The sequence below is a fragment of the Aplysia californica genome, unplaced genomic scaffold, assembly GCF_000002075.1.
Source record: "Aplysia californica isolate F4 #8 unplaced genomic scaffold, AplCal3.0 scaffold00615, whole genome shotgun sequence".
In the NCBI taxonomy this organism is placed as follows: Eukaryota; Metazoa; Mollusca; class Gastropoda; order Aplysiida; family Aplysiidae; genus Aplysia; species Aplysia californica.
The window spans coordinates 120,203-139,488 of NW_004797885.1; the positions used below are offsets into that span (position 1 = coordinate 120,203).

Sequence of the window (19,286 nt, forward strand, 5' to 3'; positions counted from 1 at the left end):
TTTCATCTTCTCTCTACTGAATTTAGTTTTTGTATGTCTTTTTCTCTGACCCCTATTATGTGACCCTGTTGTGAGTGGAGGGAATGTGAGGAAGTGTTTAGAAGAGAAAGAAACACTAAATGTGTAACCTACCTTTGTTTTGTTATTTTCTTCCTTTTTTTTTTTCATTTTTGTGTAAATACACAATTTAACAATTTGCACATTCTTCATTCTATTATTCTATTTGGCTGTCAAGGCTTATCAATGATGTGACAGTGAAGGGGTTACGATGAATGAAAAAAAAACTGACAATGTCTTTAAATGCTTTTTAAAATTTGCTCTGATTCAGGCTCAGCGTTACTTCCGCATGAAGCTGATGGTGGTGGGCTACGGCGGCCGAGGGAAGACCAGCCTGCTACAGGCGCTCAAACGTCGGATCAAGAACAACCATCTGGAGAAACCAGCGGTCACTGTGGGGGTCATCGTGGACGACTGGAAGTAAGAGAGGGTCATTGTGGCTTTGTTACTTCTGTTGTTTTTCAATGTTTTTCTTTATACTTTTTACATCCTATTAAACATAAAAGGTCATTTTAAAAAGAAAGGCACTGTATGCAGTAGGAAGTTGGAGAGCACCACGGGCAGGTCTTCTTTATTATATTTTTTACTCTGTTAATTCTGTCTTTTTTTTGGTGCTTTTTCCCTGCACTAAAAATCATGACCTTTATTTATTGTTTAGAACTTTCTTTAAAATTTATTCACCATTCCTAAGATATTCTCTTCTGTATTGTCATTGTAAGTCTCATTGTCTTGCTCGCAAGATACTTCATTGAGTGTCTCCTTCTTTCAGAAGGGACTTATCCCTTTCAGCTTGTACTGGCCATGACAGACAGATTTCAAGCAGGCACCTCTAAAATATTCCATTTTATGTCGATATGGAGGGCTAGGGACATAGAAAATTTACCATTTTTTTTCATCTCCCCAGGTACGAGCGCCAGCGGTTTGGTCGGACGGTGACCTACACCCTCAACACCTGGGACTTTGCCGGTCAGGAAGACTTCTACAGCACCCACCAGTGTTTTCTCTCCAACAGGACGCTGTATCTGGTCAGTGTTGGTGGTCCATCACGTCTACTCATTCAAAGTCATATGAATACGGAGCTGATTTTTAGTAGTATCTGGACAATATTTTGCTTCCTCCCAGCAAGATAACTTTGTGTGTCAGTGTACCTGGTCTGTGTGTCTGATATGTGTGTTTTTTGTTGTCAGAGTTTATCTACTCAAATGGGTAATTTCATAAACTGCTGCTTTGATGTTAGTATGTGCATTATGGTCTCCCTCCTTGCCTGTCTCTCTCTCTCTCTCTCTCTTTCTCTTTATGTCTCTGTCTTTCACTCTCACTTTCACTGTCTTTTGCTCCCTCCCTCTCTCTCCCCCCCTTTCCCTCCCCCCCTTTCCATCCCTCCCTCTCTCTCTCTCTCTCTCTCTCTCTCTCTCTCTCTCTCTCTCTCTCTCTCTCTCTCTCTCTCTCTCTCTCTCTCTCACTCTCTCTCTCTCTGACTCTCTCTCTCTCTCTCTCTCTGACTCTATCTCTGTCTCTCTCTTTGCCCCCTCCCCCCCCGCCCTCTCTCTGCCCTTTCTCTCTCGGTCATGGAAATCCTGCTGGGCTATGACTTCCATATGGCTTCTAACATCCCTCCCTCCTCTCTATCCTTTCCCCTTTTCTCCCCCTCCCCCTTCTTTCTCTCACTCTCACACCCTCTCCCTCCCTCCCCCCGCCTTTCTCTCTTTCTCTCTCACCCTCCCCCTTCTTTCTCTCACTCTCACACACACCCTCTGTGTCCCTCTCCCCCGTGGGAGTCCAGGTGGTGTATGACATCAGTATGGGCACTGAGGAGATCGACAAACTCAAGCCCTGGCTGTCCAACATCCACGCCCGAGCCCCTGGCTGCCCCGTCATTGTGGTGGGAACTCACTATGATCTATTACCTGTGGGTGAGTACCTCTTTGTACAGTTATGTATTTCACACTTTATCAGGTAAAAGTAGAGTTAGTCGTGCCTACTTTAAGGTATCGAATAAGCGTCTCCCCCAACCCAACTTATTAATTTTCAGATTTTTTACGCACCCCCAGCTCCTTATTCCATACACCCCGTTTAGTATTTTCCAGCTTGTCATAACCAACGATCATGTGAAACATTATATCTAGAATCTAGATATCTGAATGAAACTTCTTTTTTTTTTGTAAATGGCAAATTACCCTCAGTATTAGTACCGGTACCGGGTTGGCTACCTCAATTTTCTGTGCATTTTAAAAACTTTTGTACATTGGTTTATATTTTTTATGAAACTGGTTTGTTCCTAAATGGGAAAAGTTGTCACAGTAACTTACTAAAATTGCTAAAAGTGTTGTTTTTTTATTCACTGAAAGAGAAACAAAACAGATTTGTTCCTACTAGCTCAGGGGTATGAGGTTGAATGTGCCAACCCACCCCCCTTTTTATTCCAACCCTCCGTTTAATAATTTTGGACTTGTCCCCCCCCCCCCCCCTTTATTCTTTATTCCTCCACCCCCCCCCCCCACCCCCCGTTTGTTCGATACCATAGAGTAGTTGGAATGGGTTTGACATAGTGTGCAGATCATCATTGTATTACAGTGGGGTTGTAGTTGTGTCTTACAGCAACAGGAGGCTATGGGCTGTGGTTGTTGTGATTCACAAAGGCAGAGGTGGCAGATCAGCCCAGAATGTGCAAGTTATGATGACTGAGAAGGCACAATGATAGTTCATTCATTAATGTCTGATGATGACGATGTATTGTGTATTGTTTTGTCAATCCTCAGAGGGCAGAGAGACGGTTGTCGCTGACTTTGAGCTGAAGCTGAAGGAGCTGATGCATAAACCAGGTAAGGGCTCTCTTGCTGAGAGCTTTGGTGCTTTTTAACTCCCAGTGGAGCACAGACCATCAACAACATTACTGCAGTGAAGCCTGTCCTGAGCATCCTTTTCTATCTGTTTCCATGATGTCCCCGCTTTTTCAATTTCCACTTGTCCCGCTCGCCTCCATGTCATCTTTGGGCTTCCCTTCTTACGTTTTCCTTGTGGGTTCCACGTTAAAGCCTGCCTGATGATGCTTGTCGAGGGTCTCCTCAGGGTGTGTCCAATCCATTTCCATTTCTTATGCTTATCATACTGGAGTATCTTTTTTTATTTATGATTCATGCAGATGAAAGGGTTTTTTTTCCTCTGGTTATTTACCTAGTTGCTTGGGTAGGTCGGATGCCACCTAGTTTTTTCAGACAAGTACAAAGAATTTGAATATCCAGTGTTCTTATTGCACCTGCTGTAGACACATTGGTTGTTGAAAGTTGGAAGAGAAGTCTGCCTTGTCATTCTGGATTATTAAATCTTATAAGTGTAGAGACTCAGCAGAATGAGGAAATATGAATACCTTTAATAATGACATGTAGTCATCCTTCTGAAATTAATTTAATTCAGTTTAAAAAACAGCTTATATCTGATATATACAATCTACTCATCTGCATACTTTTGTACTGCTGTTTGTATTTGGGAGTGTGGTACAGAATTTTGATATAGTAATTGCGTCATCAAAAGTCACTTTTTTGTGTGTTTACCCCGCAGGTTTTCCTGTGATCAGCTGTTTTGCCATTGTTGATTTGACCAAAGAGTCGCCTGAGCTTGACCAGTTGAGGAAGAAGGTCAAGGACACGGTTGATGAGTGAGAAAAACTTTGACTGTTGTTTTGTTTGTTATGTCTATCTCTATCCACTGTGCTAAGAATATGAGTTGTAAACTTTGAAAAAGAGAGTGTACATTTTGAAATGGAATTCAAGTACACTCTATTGTCCAGGATCTGGACAATAGAGATGTACCTTACATTTTTTGTCTTTATTTTAGTTCTTGATAAAAATATCAAAAGATGTGTACTGCAGTTTAAGTTATATGTCTTGTTTAAATATTTATCATTTCTTGGTGACGTTTGAGGCTGAAATCATCTGCATGAGTGGAAAGGTTGGTTGGTTTTTTTTAGAAACTCTGCATTGCACTTGAACTGTTTATTCTCACTTATTTCTTTTATTTTCTCTCAGTTTCAAGATCAAAGGCCAGCCCGTGATGGGTCAGAAGGTTCCTGCAAGTTATGTTGTGAGTAACTCTTTTGTACAGAATCTCGTGATGATTTAGATGCATTTAGCATAATATATATAGACCAAGCTCATTTGAGGGATTTTTACAGCATTGTAAAAAAAATAAACGAGAATTGAGAGTCAGTATGTCTATTACAGAAGAAGGATATCTGTCATGGATTTCTTTTTCCTCTCTTTGTAAACAATGATGGTGGTGGTGGTAGTGATGTTGGTGCAGACATTGATAATGATGATAATTGATAACGTCTGTAATTTAATACTGTGTTGTTTGTATAACTGATCTTAGAGACTAGGAGAGCTGCTGAGCGAGGAGTCCAAGAATGTAGAGAAAAGCTTCCCGGTCATCAGGCATGGTCAGTTGGTACGACTGGTCAGGACAGAGAACCTTGACTTGGATGAGGATGAGGAGTTGAAGCAGGTGAATAGTGGTCAGACTGCAACATACGAGTTAATCAACGTTTAGGCCTTTGGGCTCAGAGTATTTATGGCAATGTCAAATAAGCATGCTTTATCCCTGTGGTAATGAGTACGAGCAGACTCTGCTCTCTCTCTCTCTCTCAACGAACAGTATTTTTAATGTTGGTTGCAGTGAGGGACTGGAAATGATTTGTGTTCTGTTTTCTGTTGTGTTATTTTCTTTTTCTCTAGGTTTTTGTATAAATGCCTTAACTGCTTTAAATTAATTTGAGATTTTGATGAAATTCTTTTCTCGTTTCTGCAAGAAATGTGTTCTGATCATTTATTGTTCATCGTTGCTAACAACACTTTTGTTTTCAGCACTACTGCCAAATTGATGTTACTTTCATAATTTATGTAATGGAGGGGAAAAAATGTTGTCAGAGAAAGGCAGTGGCACCTCTTGTCATTTATTCCTTTTTTATACTCTTCATGCCCTTGCAGTCAGAAATACTTTAACTGCATGTCTATTTTCCCTTTACATTTATGGTGTGTTCCCATGCTCCCTATCAATACCTCTCAGATGATCTCCATGGCTTCTAGGGAAAATTGGATTAGGCAACCCTGATAAGCAATCCTTTGTTCTCCACAAATGCACATCAGCTGTAGAGTACAAGATGCAAACATCACAAACTTCTTTGAAGTTCAGTGAAATACTTTAATACTTGAGGTAATAGTTTAGTATAATATTTCAAAAATAAGCATAAAACACCCTTGTAAAATGTAATGCTTTTAAATGCTGCCTAGCAGTTTGTAAAAATTAGTAATTCCTTCTAGCAATAACTCTGAAAAGAAGTAGAAGAAAGAGATCGTACGAGAGCACCTGCCCACCACCCATAACAAGACTGAGGACTCTGTCACTAACTCCTTTTACCTAATAATTCTTCTGTGTCAGGCCATCAACTTTCTGCATGAGAGCGGAGTGTTGCTGCACTACAATGAGACCACTCTACAGATGAGGGACTTCTACTTCATCAACCCGGGCTGGCTGTGTCGTATGATGGCCCAAGTGGTCACTGTTCCTCAGATAAATCCATTCATTGACAGGAACGGGGTGAGTCAATGACATAGCTCTTCTCTTTTTTGCTATTTTTAGGCTTCGTGCCGCATCCCTATTCAGTAAAGGATTGAGTGTTTTGTTATGTTAGTTTCCAAGGAGATCACTGTTTCAAAGTCTTTGCTGAAGAGCTTCAGGCTTTACTTAATTGTGCTATTTAAAAAGACAAGGGTCTCAAATTGTCATTTTAGCATCCAGCATGACCTTCCCAATTGTTGAAAATGGCAATCTGTGACTTATAGCTCTCTATATTATTAAGAGAGAAAAAAAGTGGATAGTGACATTGAGTGGGTGGTTAGCGGGGGCTCTGGTGTGGTTTGCTTCTTCTTTCCTATCAAACATCTATCGTCCTTATCTCCTTTCTTCTTTTTTATGTTTGTTACTCTCTTGTAACACCTCTAATCTTCTGGTGCTCGTATGACCTTATGCAGTTGTGAGCGCTGTAAAACTTCTACTTAAACTTAAACTAAAGTGACTTTGAGAAATCTTTTCTGTTTGCCTGTTTTCATATGTATGAACTGTATGTATTTCCTATGGCTACAGCATTTCAGTGAAATTGTAATGCCAAAGAATAATTCATATGTGTTGTGTTTGTGGCAGGTGATGAAGAGAGTGTCGGCCTACATGCTGTTTACAGGCCGAGAGACGTCCGGGGACAGCAACTTTGTATTTCCTTCCTCCCTGATACCCCAGTATCTGCATCTCCTGGAAAAGTCAGTACTTGATTGAGTAAAGATAATCATAAAGATAAAAGGAATGGATTTTAGATGTTTGGAGACTCACAGGTTGTTATTACAGTATCTCAAGACCAAATAGATAAGTCTGTCTGATCAGAGGTTTGTCACACAAAAGCAAAATGCTACACCCCACTTAGTATAAATTTCACTGGATTAACATCTGTTGACTTCAAAGTAAAGGGTGATTATCCTGACTTAATCTTAGGTTCTTCTTCATTTCATTCCGGCTTGGATCATGGGGATCTTTGGCTGAGACAACAGTCAAAATGATTTTGAGTATTCACCTTAAGCTGCCTCCTCCCCACTTGGCAGGCGCGATGTATAGGGAAAGGTGAGAATGTTCCTAGGGTCATAGTCAGAGTAATGTGCTCATTTCCTGATAAGAACCAGTCATAATTTTCTCCTTTTGATAAGTTCTGTGCCCTAGATAATGTACGTAACAAAGTTCATAGCTCAAAATGTGGTATTGCTCTTTATCTTCTTCAATAAAATTTGTGTGAATCAAGGTGTCACATGCATGTCGTGTAGTTTGAATGTCTTTTCAACAGGTTCGAGATTGCCTTACCGAGGAATGAAGAAGAGCTGCTAGTGCCATGCAGACTTCCCTTCCGGAGACCCAACATTGAACTTCCTGTACAGAATCGCTCTGGTAAGTTATCTACAAAGTGTTCGCCTCAATGCAAGTGATATGCGAAATGTTATAATGATGTAGCAGAAATTGGGTTAAACAGTGATAGCTTCTGATTTAATAGGTAAGGCTGAGTAACCTTACAATTATCTTTGTTTCTGATTTTGTAATTGGAATTATTTTATGGGAATAAAGATTTTCATTTTTTCATTATCAAGTACAATTACGAATTTCCTATTAATGATATTCTTTTTAGTTCAAGTCACGTGTTGGCATGGACTGTTTTGATCCCGTCTCCTGTAAAATTGTTCATGCAGAATCCACTGCACAACTCATTCTTCTTTTTCTTATTCACTGTATCATGACAGAGTTGGTGTTCCGCTACTACTCCATGCCGTACACACCCATTGGCTTCTGGTCACGCCTCCTGACGAGACTGATCGTGTTCTCTGAGAGCAAGTTTGTGGAGGTTTGTCTTTTGCTTGTCATTGTTATTGATCCCGGTCTTTTGCTCGTCAGAAAACAGATTTCTGATAATGCTAGTGTGAGCATGACTACTGTCAGCGTAGGGGAGATTGACACTTATTTAAGTATTGGAGTTGTCATCAATCTGATTTATTTGTTATTTTTATTGTTAACGATCCAAAATTCAAGTGGCCTTAGGCAGCAATCCAGAAGTTCAGCAACTTCTGGATGGAGAACAATGACAACAACATGCCATGCTGTCACCAATCCAGACTTTAAAACATTTTCCACTTTTCATTGATTCCTGTGGAGAAATTTATTGGTTGTTGTTTTTTTCTATATGAATATGTAAAAACTGACATATACAAAAGATTGTTTTTCTCCTGTTTTCAGAACATGTTGTACTTGACTGAGGAGCCAGTCATCCAGTATTGGAGGGAAGGCATCTTTGTCAGCTGGAACTCTGTAAGTTTTGGGGGGTTTTTAATATTAGAAATTCGTTTCTAAAATGAATTTGAATTTTTAGTATGGCTTTGTATGAGCCTAAGTCATGTTGTCATGAATTCAGCTGCAGGTCAATGTTTCCTCTTTTGCTTCGGTGATGTGTTAGGATGTTAATCTGAGGACACAACGGGGAGTATATAAGACAGGCATTTTTGATTTGCTGGAAAATATATGAGGGAGTGAGATGCAAAACCCGCGAAGCGGCATTTTGAAAAAAAAATTGAGATTTTTTGTATATAAATGCATATTGTTACTGGCTAACAGATGTGCAAAGTGTTTTCTGCTAAAACCCAACACATACTCGTACTTTATTAAAGCCACCAAAAAAATCTTCTTTTTAGGCATGTTCATGCATGTAGCAGCATTTTAAAAAATCTGATTTTCTCAAAAGTGCTAAAATGGATGTAGTGGGTTTTCCATCTTAGCTCGTCATATGTTCTGTACTCATTTGTCTTTGGCTTCGGATATTGATTTCAAATGATTATTTTGGTCCCTCCCACAGGTTGCCTTCATCTTAGTGGATGGCCTCAAGTCTTCCTCGGATGAGATTCACCTGACAGTTCCCAACACCACGCATGGTTACAGGTAAGTTTGATGCGGCCTTCGTCACCCAATGCTCAAGTCTCTGTAAATACTGAGATTTTAACTACTAGAGCACATCAAAATATCAAACAGATAGAGATGCAGTTAGGGCATAAGCCTAAAAAGATTTTGTCTGTCTTGAAATATATTATTATATATTATGTGTATCATTACATATCTTAGAGGTCAATAGCTGCTCATTACTACGTAAAATAGAAAAAGAGACTTTGTAAACACAAATCAAATATTGATATATTCATGAGCATTTTAAGCTTTTTTGTTAGCATTGATAACACTGTTGACTGTTTTCTCTCTCCCATATTCCTCCATTACCTTCCTGCAAAAAGTGCAAACCCTCTTTTACTTACTATTGAAAACACTTGAGCATAGATGCTCAGATATGTATGACTGATGTAAGCTTTGATATATTGCCTTTACATCTCATAGAGCATAAATTTACGGAAAATTTAAAGTATAAACTCAAATAAAATTTTGTTTGTGTACGTCATGCTGCTGTTTGTTTGTCCCCAGACTGTTGGGCTACCTGGTGGACCACATGGACTCGCTGGTGGACGAGTGGTTCCCTGGACTGACCGCCATTGACCCACTGCTGGGCAAGGAGCTGCTGGAAAAGTTTGTCCCTTGTACTGACTGCCCAGGTGGGTGAGATGAGGACTGACTGCCCCTTTTTGCTGCAAGCTTAACTCGCTGCCTACCCACTATATATTTCTTATGGCTTTCCCAAGAGTACATGCCGTTTCGATATAATATATTTTAAAAATCGACTGATTGACGCTGAGACGCAAATAAAGCTGCAGTGAAGTCAAGATAAAATAAATTCTGAACTCGAAAACTGCGAGGGCTGCGGCAAAGGTAAACATTGAAGCAGAAATTTGACCGCAGCGTGAGAAGGCAGTGAGTTTTAAATGTTTTTATGCTGTTTAGAGGCTGTAGTCATCATTTTTAAGATTCCAGTGTATTTGTACTATTTCTTTTTTTTTCTAATCTGTGGATGGAGAGTCCAGTATTTGAAAAAGCAACCACAAAGTCAAGGAAGGAGTTTGAATTCCTGAAAATCAAAACTATTTCTCTCTCCCATGTTCCTAGACCGGTTGATTTCTTAACTCTTACGAAAATAAGTACTAAAAAACAAACCCTTTTCTCTCCCTCAGGTCTTTAGTGCTATGTGTTTCGATTTCTTAACTTCTACAAAAACAAATAATAATACAGGTTTCTGGAGTTTCAGGGTGTAAACTCCCTAAAAGTATAAATATCTAAAAACCAAACTTTTTGTCTTTCCCAGGTCCCCAGAGCTATGTGTTCAGGTTTGAGGATCTGCTGAAGCAGTCGGAGCATCACAGTGACATCCTGTGTCCAGAGCACAATGGCAGAGTGGAACTAGCCAAATTGGTGAGGTCCTGAGTCAGGGAAGAATGTTTTTTTGTCAGGATAATTTTTCTTGGTTTGTGGTTTCACGGGAGATTTTTCTGTGCTTGTCTCCCCATCTACCATTGTCTGCTGTGACAATTACTTATTCAGAGTAAAGAAACATTAGTTCTCTTTTCAGCAATGTTGTCAAATCGCCTTTTTAAGAAAATTCATATGTAATACATATTCAGTTTAAGATTGGAGAATCAGTAATGTGTCTGTGCAAGGAGGCATCATAAATGCTGAACATCTGTGACAATAATGCAGTGTTCACGATGTCCTAAGGAAGGCAACATAAATGAATGAATGTCCACCGAAGGATAAATTGTAAGGAAATTCAAAGACCTTCAGAAGACCTTTGTGTTTGTGTGGGCAAGTGGCGTGGCGGGTTTATCTAGTAAACACAGAAGATGAAGATCAAAAAGAAAAGGGAAAAAAAATGAACATATAGGAGAAGAAAAAGAATTGAAAGAAGAAGGAGGAGAAGAACATAAGAATGGGAAGAGATGAGTGCCAGAAGATGAAGGAGAAGAACAAGATGAGGAAGAGAAAGATGAAGGTGCAGACGAAAATGATGAAGAAGATGCAAAAGAAGATTATGGACATGTAGGGGATGGAAAACGGAAAGAAGCATAAGATGCAAGTTTAGATGAAGAACAAAAACCCTCTTGACTTGAATGTCACACCTCGTACTTTGATTCCCTTTTTTATTCTAAATGTGACCACCTATACTTTAAAAAGTAAATGCAGTACTTATTTTTTCTTGAAACATATTATATTATTAGAATTTTTGGTCAAAAAGGGCTTATTCAAAACCTTTTATGACATGGGCAAGCATCTCCCCCTGGGAGAAAGTTTATTCTGAAAGGTTGTCAAGAAGGCTGGGGAGCAGCTATTCCTAATAGGCCTAGGTCCTTATTGATAGTCATGATAATTCTGTTTTTCCTCAGGCACCTGATGTGATGCTGGCAGACATTGAACCCAACTTCCATTTGGATCTGGATCAATTTGAGTTCAAAGAAAGGTGGGCTTAGCATAGATTCAGGGGTGCATAGGATTCTAATGATTGGTGTTTTTCTTCCTAATTTTGCATTGCTACAAGTTATTCACAACTTATCATATTTAACAGTACTCTTGTCTGCTATTATTTTGATTCTTAACTCTCCCTATCATCCGGGCACAGCAGCAAACAGTTATGGGCTCTCATAACGGTAGTGTGTAAGAAATGGGTAGGTAGAGGATTTTTTTGTTAGATCCTACGTTCTGACAGACTTTTGTTTCTTTCTATCTCTTACTTTTTCCCGGGATTAATTAAACACAGACACAACTCATCGAAATCGTAAGATTCAAGATGAGGATTCCTACTCTCCATCCCTCACCCTTACCTTCTTTCATATTCACAACCTTCAAATGACAGTAGTCACGCTCTATAAAATGCCGTCAGTGCATAAGTCTGATGCCACGTGGATAGTGAAAATGATTAGTTAAGGTGTAACCTGTGAAGAAACTTCTGTGGTCAAAGTTGTATTTTAGTCCCTTGAGTTCCCAGGCTGACGGCTCTGTTCTTGTTACTTTCATTTTCATATGTCTGGTGGAGATAGAATTAATATCTTCATCTTCCTTTGTTGGCCAAGTTAACTTTTTTGTTACGTTTTTTTTATTACTGCTCACATTTTCCAGTCCTGAGAACTTGTGTGGTGATGGAGGCTTTGGCTCTGTATACAAGGCCAAGTACAGAGGCAAGGTGGTGGCTGCTAAAGTGTTCAATGCTATCGGAGACATCCACCCTCACAAGATGCTGAGACAAGAGGTGAGAGTAGGCGTCGGAGTAGATCTCTTCTTGTCAGTTTTTTTTGTTGTTGTTTTTTTAAATTTCAATGAATGACGACTAGTCTCAACTAAGTCAACGGAGGCAGGCCTCTGCTGTGAAGTTTCAAAGTCTGTTTTAACCTAGCAGGAAGTGAGTGATCATGGTGTTGTCTACGTGGACAAGAGACATTGACCATGTCTCTAAAGAACCTATGGCTATGTTATGCTTTTATTTGTATGGAAATGTCTTGTTTTGAGGCTTTTAATACAACCTTTTCGTGTTTTTTTCTGTAAGGGCAGTGAAGGAGTACTTATGAGGTATCATAAGTGCTCGAGTATTGAAATATATTTCACTCTTTGTTGCAGAGGTTTCTTCAATGGGGTTATTTAGAAATTCATTATTATTGTTGTCTGTTAATTACTTTGTTTTGGACAAGGGCGAAAATGTTAAAACATCTGTTCCCTACGGACAAACCATAATAGATAGTGTGTGTATTTGGACCCATAAGTTTGAACGACTGGTATAGAAGATAACTTTAGAGCTCTATTCTCTCCTCAAAGGCCACAATTCTCCGCCGGCTGAAACACCCGAGTGTCATCTCCCTGGTGGCAGTGGCCGTGCGGCCGGTGAGACTGGTCGTCATGGAGTTTGCTCCGTGCAAGTCTCTGGGTGGAGTCCTTCGCTCATCCACTCATCTGAGTCGCACCTTACAGCTGAAGATTTGCCAACAGGTAAGTGACCTGCCCATGGCTTGTGTGATGCTCTTGTCTGTGCATGGCTTTTACTGTACTCAGCACCCACCGTCAGTTTCTGCATTATGTCAGAATCTATTTCTTAAGTGCAAAGTCTTAGTGTATAATTTTTCTGCCAGATACTTTTCAAATGTTTTCAAATAAAAATCATGTATATTTTGTGGTATCAATTCCAAAGTACCTCAGTGTGTATCAACACTTTTGTCTTTGTATATTGCTGGATTCACTGACCAAAATGGGTTTTTTTAAATTGAGAGTTAATTGAGTCGATAATGGCATGTTTTAAAATGCTGAAAATTAAAAGGAGTGTTTCTAAAATACACTGTTGTGATGGAACATTGTCTACCACTACAAATGTTGTCTTTAAAACTGAAAAAAGAACCCAACATTTTTGTTTTTCTTCTCCTCAGGTGGCGGAAGGTCTAGACTACCTCCACAGCCTGAAGATCATCTACCGTGACATGAAGCCCGACAACGTTTTGGTCTTTAGTCTGGCCCCAGACAGCTTGGTAGGTGTTGGGTTCCTAAAAAGACTTGTATGTCTCAGATGTCGTTTTGCATGTTATAGGTGACCTGAGATTGAATCTCCGATGTGGTATACTTCAACTTAAGTTGATTGAAGAAGTTCCGTACTGACTCTCCATCCTCTCTCCATCCTCTTGGCTAACACCTGGTGGAGAAAAACATTAATTCAGAAGTCAGTCATGCCTTTCAAATAGTCTCAATGTGTAGAATGTCATTGCAAACTAGAACTTTCCATGGACTTGCTGTTTGTCTCTCTTCTACTGGTATACACAGAAAGCAGTTTGGCAAAGTGGTTTATTACTTTGTTCTTAGTGCCTTTTTCTGTGGTCTTGCAGAGGCTCATAATTTTGTTTTTTTATCAAGTTTTATTTTGGTATCATGGTTCTACTGCTGTCTTTTGAGCTGGTTAATATTGACGAAGGATACTTCTGTATTCAAAGCTTGTTCTACCTTTGCATGTGGCTGGAAGGTGCCACTGGTAGTTCCTACTTATTGTCTTTCCCTCTTTAGTTATTGTATGTATGTTTCACTCTTTCCCTGCTCTAATTGGCCATTATTTGGTCAATCGGCTTCTCTTTACTCAAATAGACCAGTTTGTATCTTTTTGTTGTTTGCCACAGATCAATGCCAAGATTGCAGACTATGGTATCTCACAGTTCACTACCCTGTTTGGCCTGACAGCCCAGGAGGGAACCCCAGCCTATCGGGCTCCAGAGGTGATTCGGGGAGAGACGTACTCTTTCCAGGTAATGAAGGATGTTCGTGTAAATGTCATTCTAAATTGTGTTTTATTATAAATACGTCGAGTTGAACCTGATGTGTTGCATTAAGCTAACCAGGCACTCTTGTTTCCCAAAAAAAAGTGATATATAGTCGAGACCAATGGGTTTTTTTTGCTTTAGAAACTGTTGTGCATGAAATTCTGTCACTCCAGAAAGTCTGTTTCTGTACGGAGAAAGTGTTTCTGGATAAAATGCTTTTAGTCCCAGTGTAAGTGCACACAATACATCAAATGGGGTTGGTTTGCCTGTCTGGCGTAAAGTGAAGGAGGCTAGGCCTAGCATTCAGTATTTCTTCGTAGAGTGCTAAGGCCTAGTGTGCCTTTTTTCTTCGGAAGGTTTGGCCTAGTGTGCAGTATATCTTAAGAGGGCCTAGTGTGCAGTATATCTTAAGAGGGCCTGGTGTGCAGTATATCTTAAGAGGGCCTAGTGTGCAGTATATCTTAAGAGGGCCTAGTGTGCAGTATATCTTAAGAGGGCCTAGTGTGCAGTATATCTTAAGAGGGCCTGGTGTGCAGTATATCTTAAGAGGGCCTGGTGTGCAGTATATCTTAAGAGGGCTTAGTGTGCAGTATATCTTAAGAGGGCCTAGTGTGCAGTATATCTTAAGAGGGCCTAGTGTGCAGTATATCTTAAGAGGGCCTAGTGTGCAGTATATCTTAAGAGGGCCTAGTGTGCAGTATATCTTAAGAGGGCTTAGTGTGCAGTATATCTTAAGAGGGCCTAGTGTGCAGTATATCTTAAGAGGGCCTAGTGTGCAGTATATCTTAAGAGGGCCTGGTGTGCAGTATATCTTAAGAGGGCCTGGTGTGCAGTATATCTTAAGAGGGCCTGGTGTGCAGTATATCTTAAGAGGGCCTAGTGTGCAGTATATCTTAAGAGGGCCTAGTGTGCAGTATATCTTAAGAGGGCCTAGTGTGCAGTATATCTTAAGAGGGCCTAGTGTGCAGTATATCTTAAGAGGGCCTAGTGTGCAGTATATCTTAAGAGGGCCTAGTGTGCAGTATATCTTAAGAGGGCTTAGTGTGCAGTATATCTTAAGAGGGCCTGGTGTGCAGTATATCTTAAGAGGGCCTGGTGTGCAGTATATCTTAAGAGGGCCTAGTGTGCAGTATATCTTAAGAGGGCCTAGTGTGCAGTATATCTTAAGAGGGCCTAGTGTGCAGTATATTTTTTTAAGGGGACCTGATTTATGTGATTTTTGTTGTTCTATACCTCACTTCTATTTTCAATCTATTGAATACAGTGTCTCTAATTTTATACTTCTGGCATTTCTGTTAGAGTTGAGTTAGTTATTCTTTCATTTATGCCATGAGGCAGATATTTCAGGAGGCTCCAGTGGAAGAACACTTAATGAGCCAAGACTTACAAATGACTGAGCAGTGTCAGTTACACAGCTTTTAGATGGGCTGTCACTGGGGTGTGTCCTTGAACAAGACATGATGACCCTAGCTCAAAAACAAGACACGGCACTTTGGCTACTAGCAATATGTTAGTAAAGTTATCAGCATTGGTATTATATTTTGTATTACAGGATTTTAATGTGATGTCTGAATGATATTCCATTGTACCCTGAACTTCTCCAACAGGAGAATCTGATTTGGGTTATTTTTTTCCCTCGCTTTACTTCACAACAACATTTCTTGTGTTTGTATTCGAAATTCTCCAAGATATGCTTCTTTCTTCTCCTTTTTATGGTAACACGAACATAAATTCACCGGGAGTTTTATGCTTTTTTGTCTAACCCCCCCCCCCCCCTAAAAAAAAAAGAGAGATCTAGGTCATTTTGTTTTTACACAGGCGGACATTTTTTCTCTTGGGGTTGTCATGTATGTTGTTCTGACTGGCGGCCTCCACCCATTTGATGAACTGGAATTCAAAAGTGAAATAGACAAAGCTTTTGCTGAGGTGAGTTACACTAGTGAACTTTGTATTTGTAATTTGACGAGCAGAAAAAATAAAAACTGAATAAATAATTTACCATGTATGGAATGATGTAAGAACCCCCCACCCCAGGGTGACAGAGTGGTGTGATGGATTTTTATCTGGCTGGAGTGTATTGGGTTGTTCCTGATGTAATACTTTTGGATTGTGTAGCGAGCTAGTGTGTGTTGTGATTTATATTCGGATACATGTTGGTTTTTTCCACAAAGTTTTCAATCCTCATGTAAGGAATATTGAGGTTTCAAATTTCTAAGAGTTTCAATTTTTCTTTTTTTAATGTTCTTGTGAGAAATACAGTATATCAAACAGGCATAGAATAACCAAGAAATATGTTAGAAATTATTTTGTCCACGTTTGATCTATCTTTGAACAGCTCAAGGTTTTGTCAAAGAGTCATATGCTTCTCAATAAAAGTTGTTCTTTTTTTTTATTCGCTTTACTCTGGGGTCCTTTGAGTACATGAACTGTTTTGGGTGTAAGGTCAGGTGTGTGTGTGTGTGGGAAGGGGGGGGGGGATGGTGTGTGTGTGTGTGTGTGTTCGTGCCTGCGTGCGTATGTGGAAAGAGAGAAAGGATGATAATTAAATTTCGTCTAAAGTGCCTGTGTATGACTTTTTGTGGTCAGAACCTGACGGTGCCGCCCGTGACGCAGCGTGGTTGTCCCCCTTGGCCGGACATGCAGGACCTGATCAGCCAGTGTTTGTGCCAAGTGCCGGACTACAGGCCAAAGGTCAGTTGACTCTTCAGAACAGATCAGACAAGGTAGCCTATGGTTTGTTGATCCTCAAGGGAACTGAGTGGGATGTGAGCATGGAGTTTATAGTACTTTCTCTTTGAGCATGCAGTTGTGAACAAATACACGGGTGGAATAGCCACAGTCGTTACAGTTTGTAACCCTCACTCTCATCCTTCTGCCTGCATTTTCTACTCACAGATGGGCATGGATTGGGTTCTCACACACATACAAACGCGTGTGTACACACACACACACACACATACACACACACACATACACATGCACACATACACACTCACATATTAATGTGCGCACGCATGCACACATCCACACACAAACACACACACACACTCACACACACATGCTCAAACACTCAGATGCCCACACTCCCAGAACTCGCACATAGACACTCATACAAGCCCATGCGCTCCCTCTTTATGATTTTTAACTAAAAAATCTTATGCTGCTGAGCTGTTCGCTGTTCCCAGGCTGGAGAGCTGTTTGAGCGGCTGAGCTGCGCAGAGCTGTACAGTCTGAGAGAGATCTTACCCGTCTCTGTGGGAACGACCGTGGAATGTATGACCACACAGGTAGGTTGGTGAAACAGAACTGTGTGAGTGTGAGAGTGCTGTAAAAGTTCTGTATTTGTTTTGAAGAAAAATTAACGTTCAAATTTTTTAGAGTTTCTTTAATCCTGAATAAAATGTTTCACTTCTGTAAATTGGCAATGCTACTGCGTGAACAAATACTGAACATGAATGATAGAGGAGATGAACTAACGTCTAGTGGACTGGTCAACAGCCTGCAAATGTTGACTCTTTCACTGAGTATCTTGTGAGCCTTATTATTCTTGACTGTCGGCTCTGATTTGTCTGTTGTTTGTGATATTTTTGTTGCCTTGTCCTGTCCAGTGAGATCTCTGCCCGACCTCTTATGACTTTGACTGACAGAAACTTTCTGTATCAACATGGACAAAATGGTTTGATAGATTTCAATATATATTACAAATTGTGATAAATGTCGTCGTAAATAACTACAGTCACTCCGATGTGCACAAACATTTGTTTATTTTTATTTTCATCAAAAATCAAAATGAACGATGTTGCCTTATCCTTGCAAGGCATCTCCACATCAACGACCGCCTTATTTGGATACATAATATTCTATCAATACATGATAATCAATCAAATTCAAACATATTATAATACTGCACAATAGCAAAGACGACGTGGAACGGCAAAAATATAGTGCACATCGGGGTACAAAAATTATAGTTATTTCTCTTTATGTTGATGGCTAGTCAAAGGCTTCCAGTATTGAAGGAAAATGCTACAACCATTGTTTTGAGAAAAAGTATGATTAAAAATTTGGGGATTTTTTAATATTTGTAATAATGGCTGCTCTTAAAAAATTGTTGTTCTTTGTTTTTTTTATGATAGATGTATATTAAAAGGTTGCATAATTCAGTGCAGTATATGATTTAATCTTACTCTTTTTTTATTTCCTAAATTTTCACAATTGTAGCACATGAAACAATTTCACTCTCACAGGTTGAAATGGCGTCTTCTTTTTTAATTTACCCAGCTGAATCAGTGACAATTTGCCTAAGGTGTTACAACATTCAAGGAGCATGTGGTGTCCACGTAAGACAGGTTCCCCTGTACATAACCCGACCTTGACCTCTGTATGTTCCAGAACCTGGGTAACAAGAACGTGCGTCTGTGGGTGGCCAGCGGCGACAACGAGTACATGCAGCTGTCCTGGCTGAACCTGCTGGACTACCGGGAGGACAGCCTCCTCGCTGACCGCAACCGACAGTCCGTGGACTACAGTGTCAGTTGCTTCATTTGAATTTGAACCTGCCTAAGAAGCGTTTAAAAGATGGTTAAACGGATTTATTTGCTCAGCCAAACATCTCACATTTTGGGAGATGAATGACTTTGCTGGCTTGTTGAAACCACCTTTTATTACTTCATTAAAGACATTAACTCACTCTGCCCTGATCCCGAGACAGTCGGGTTGCGCACTTCTGCGCTAGGCCCTGAACCCAACAGTATCGGGATGGAAATTTCTACTGCTTAATAACATAATCGCACATCAAATAAGAACAGACTATACTCTATAAGTAACCCCTGGCCATTTCTTTATAAGGAACAGGCGCAATGGTTGCTTTCTTGACTTACAATTGAACAAAATTTAGCACGTGGTAACGAAGTAGGAAATGAGAATGAGTCTTGGTCTTTTTTTCGAGCCACTTTTTAGTGCGTGTAGCTGACCTTTTTCAAATGGCAATGTCTCACAGACTGTCGAATATTTTCAAATTCTGTAAACGGTAATAGTCCTTGTAATGACAAAACAAATTGTGCTTGAAATATAACGGTGACTGAGGTTGATTTAGCATTTTGTTTCTGATTTTACAAAAACACCTTATACCACTAGGCACAGCCAGGTCCTTGGCCCCAGGGCTGAGTGAGTTAAACTGTTATGGTAAAATGGTTCTTTGAGTAGTTAACCACTGAAAGTGGATATTACTATCTTATCATTTCCGAATGTATAATAAAATGGAACAACATTTTTTTTGAGTGAATGACTGCTGGTGAATGAGACTGGAGGAAAGAAAAAGGTGGCTAGGATGGATGAAACTGTTGAGCTGGATAAGGTGGGGAGATTTAGACCCAGTGGTCAGTCTTGTTTCATGATTAGCCAAACACAAACAGCCTGTAAGAGTAACAGACTGGGCTGGGG

The 19,286-nt window shown here is 40.0% G+C and overlaps 1 protein-coding gene across 2 annotated transcripts in view; it reads left to right on the forward strand.

Annotated features, from left to right (window-relative positions):
* Nucleotides 1-19,286, forward strand: part of LOC101859597 (leucine-rich repeat serine/threonine-protein kinase 2) — a 70,307-nt gene that overhangs the window by 38,532 nt on the left and 12,489 nt on the right. For both annotated transcript variants that reach the window (XM_035972216.1, XM_035972217.1), the window contains exons 36-59: nucleotides 329-477; nucleotides 962-1,082; nucleotides 1,841-1,970; nucleotides 2,817-2,879; nucleotides 3,616-3,712; nucleotides 4,083-4,137; nucleotides 4,426-4,557; nucleotides 5,491-5,649; nucleotides 6,253-6,365; nucleotides 6,938-7,038; nucleotides 7,386-7,486; nucleotides 7,876-7,947; nucleotides 8,489-8,571; nucleotides 9,100-9,227; nucleotides 9,872-9,978; nucleotides 10,947-11,020; nucleotides 11,677-11,806; nucleotides 12,367-12,537; nucleotides 12,969-13,067; nucleotides 13,704-13,829; nucleotides 15,663-15,770; nucleotides 16,431-16,535; nucleotides 17,030-17,131; nucleotides 18,237-18,374. In XM_035972216.1, the coding sequence (XP_035828109.1) occupies nucleotides 329-477; nucleotides 962-1,082; nucleotides 1,841-1,970; nucleotides 2,817-2,879; nucleotides 3,616-3,712; nucleotides 4,083-4,137; nucleotides 4,426-4,557; nucleotides 5,491-5,649; nucleotides 6,253-6,365; nucleotides 6,938-7,038; nucleotides 7,386-7,486; nucleotides 7,876-7,947; nucleotides 8,489-8,571; nucleotides 9,100-9,227; nucleotides 9,872-9,978; nucleotides 10,947-11,020; nucleotides 11,677-11,806; nucleotides 12,367-12,537; nucleotides 12,969-13,067; nucleotides 13,704-13,829; nucleotides 15,663-15,770; nucleotides 16,431-16,535; nucleotides 17,030-17,131; nucleotides 18,237-18,374 (2,664 nt within the window). The remainder of the gene's footprint in view (nucleotides 1-328; nucleotides 478-961; nucleotides 1,083-1,840; nucleotides 1,971-2,816; nucleotides 2,880-3,615; nucleotides 3,713-4,082; nucleotides 4,138-4,425; nucleotides 4,558-5,490; nucleotides 5,650-6,252; nucleotides 6,366-6,937; nucleotides 7,039-7,385; nucleotides 7,487-7,875; nucleotides 7,948-8,488; nucleotides 8,572-9,099; nucleotides 9,228-9,871; nucleotides 9,979-10,946; nucleotides 11,021-11,676; nucleotides 11,807-12,366; nucleotides 12,538-12,968; nucleotides 13,068-13,703; nucleotides 13,830-15,662; nucleotides 15,771-16,430; nucleotides 16,536-17,029; nucleotides 17,132-18,236; nucleotides 18,375-19,286) is intronic.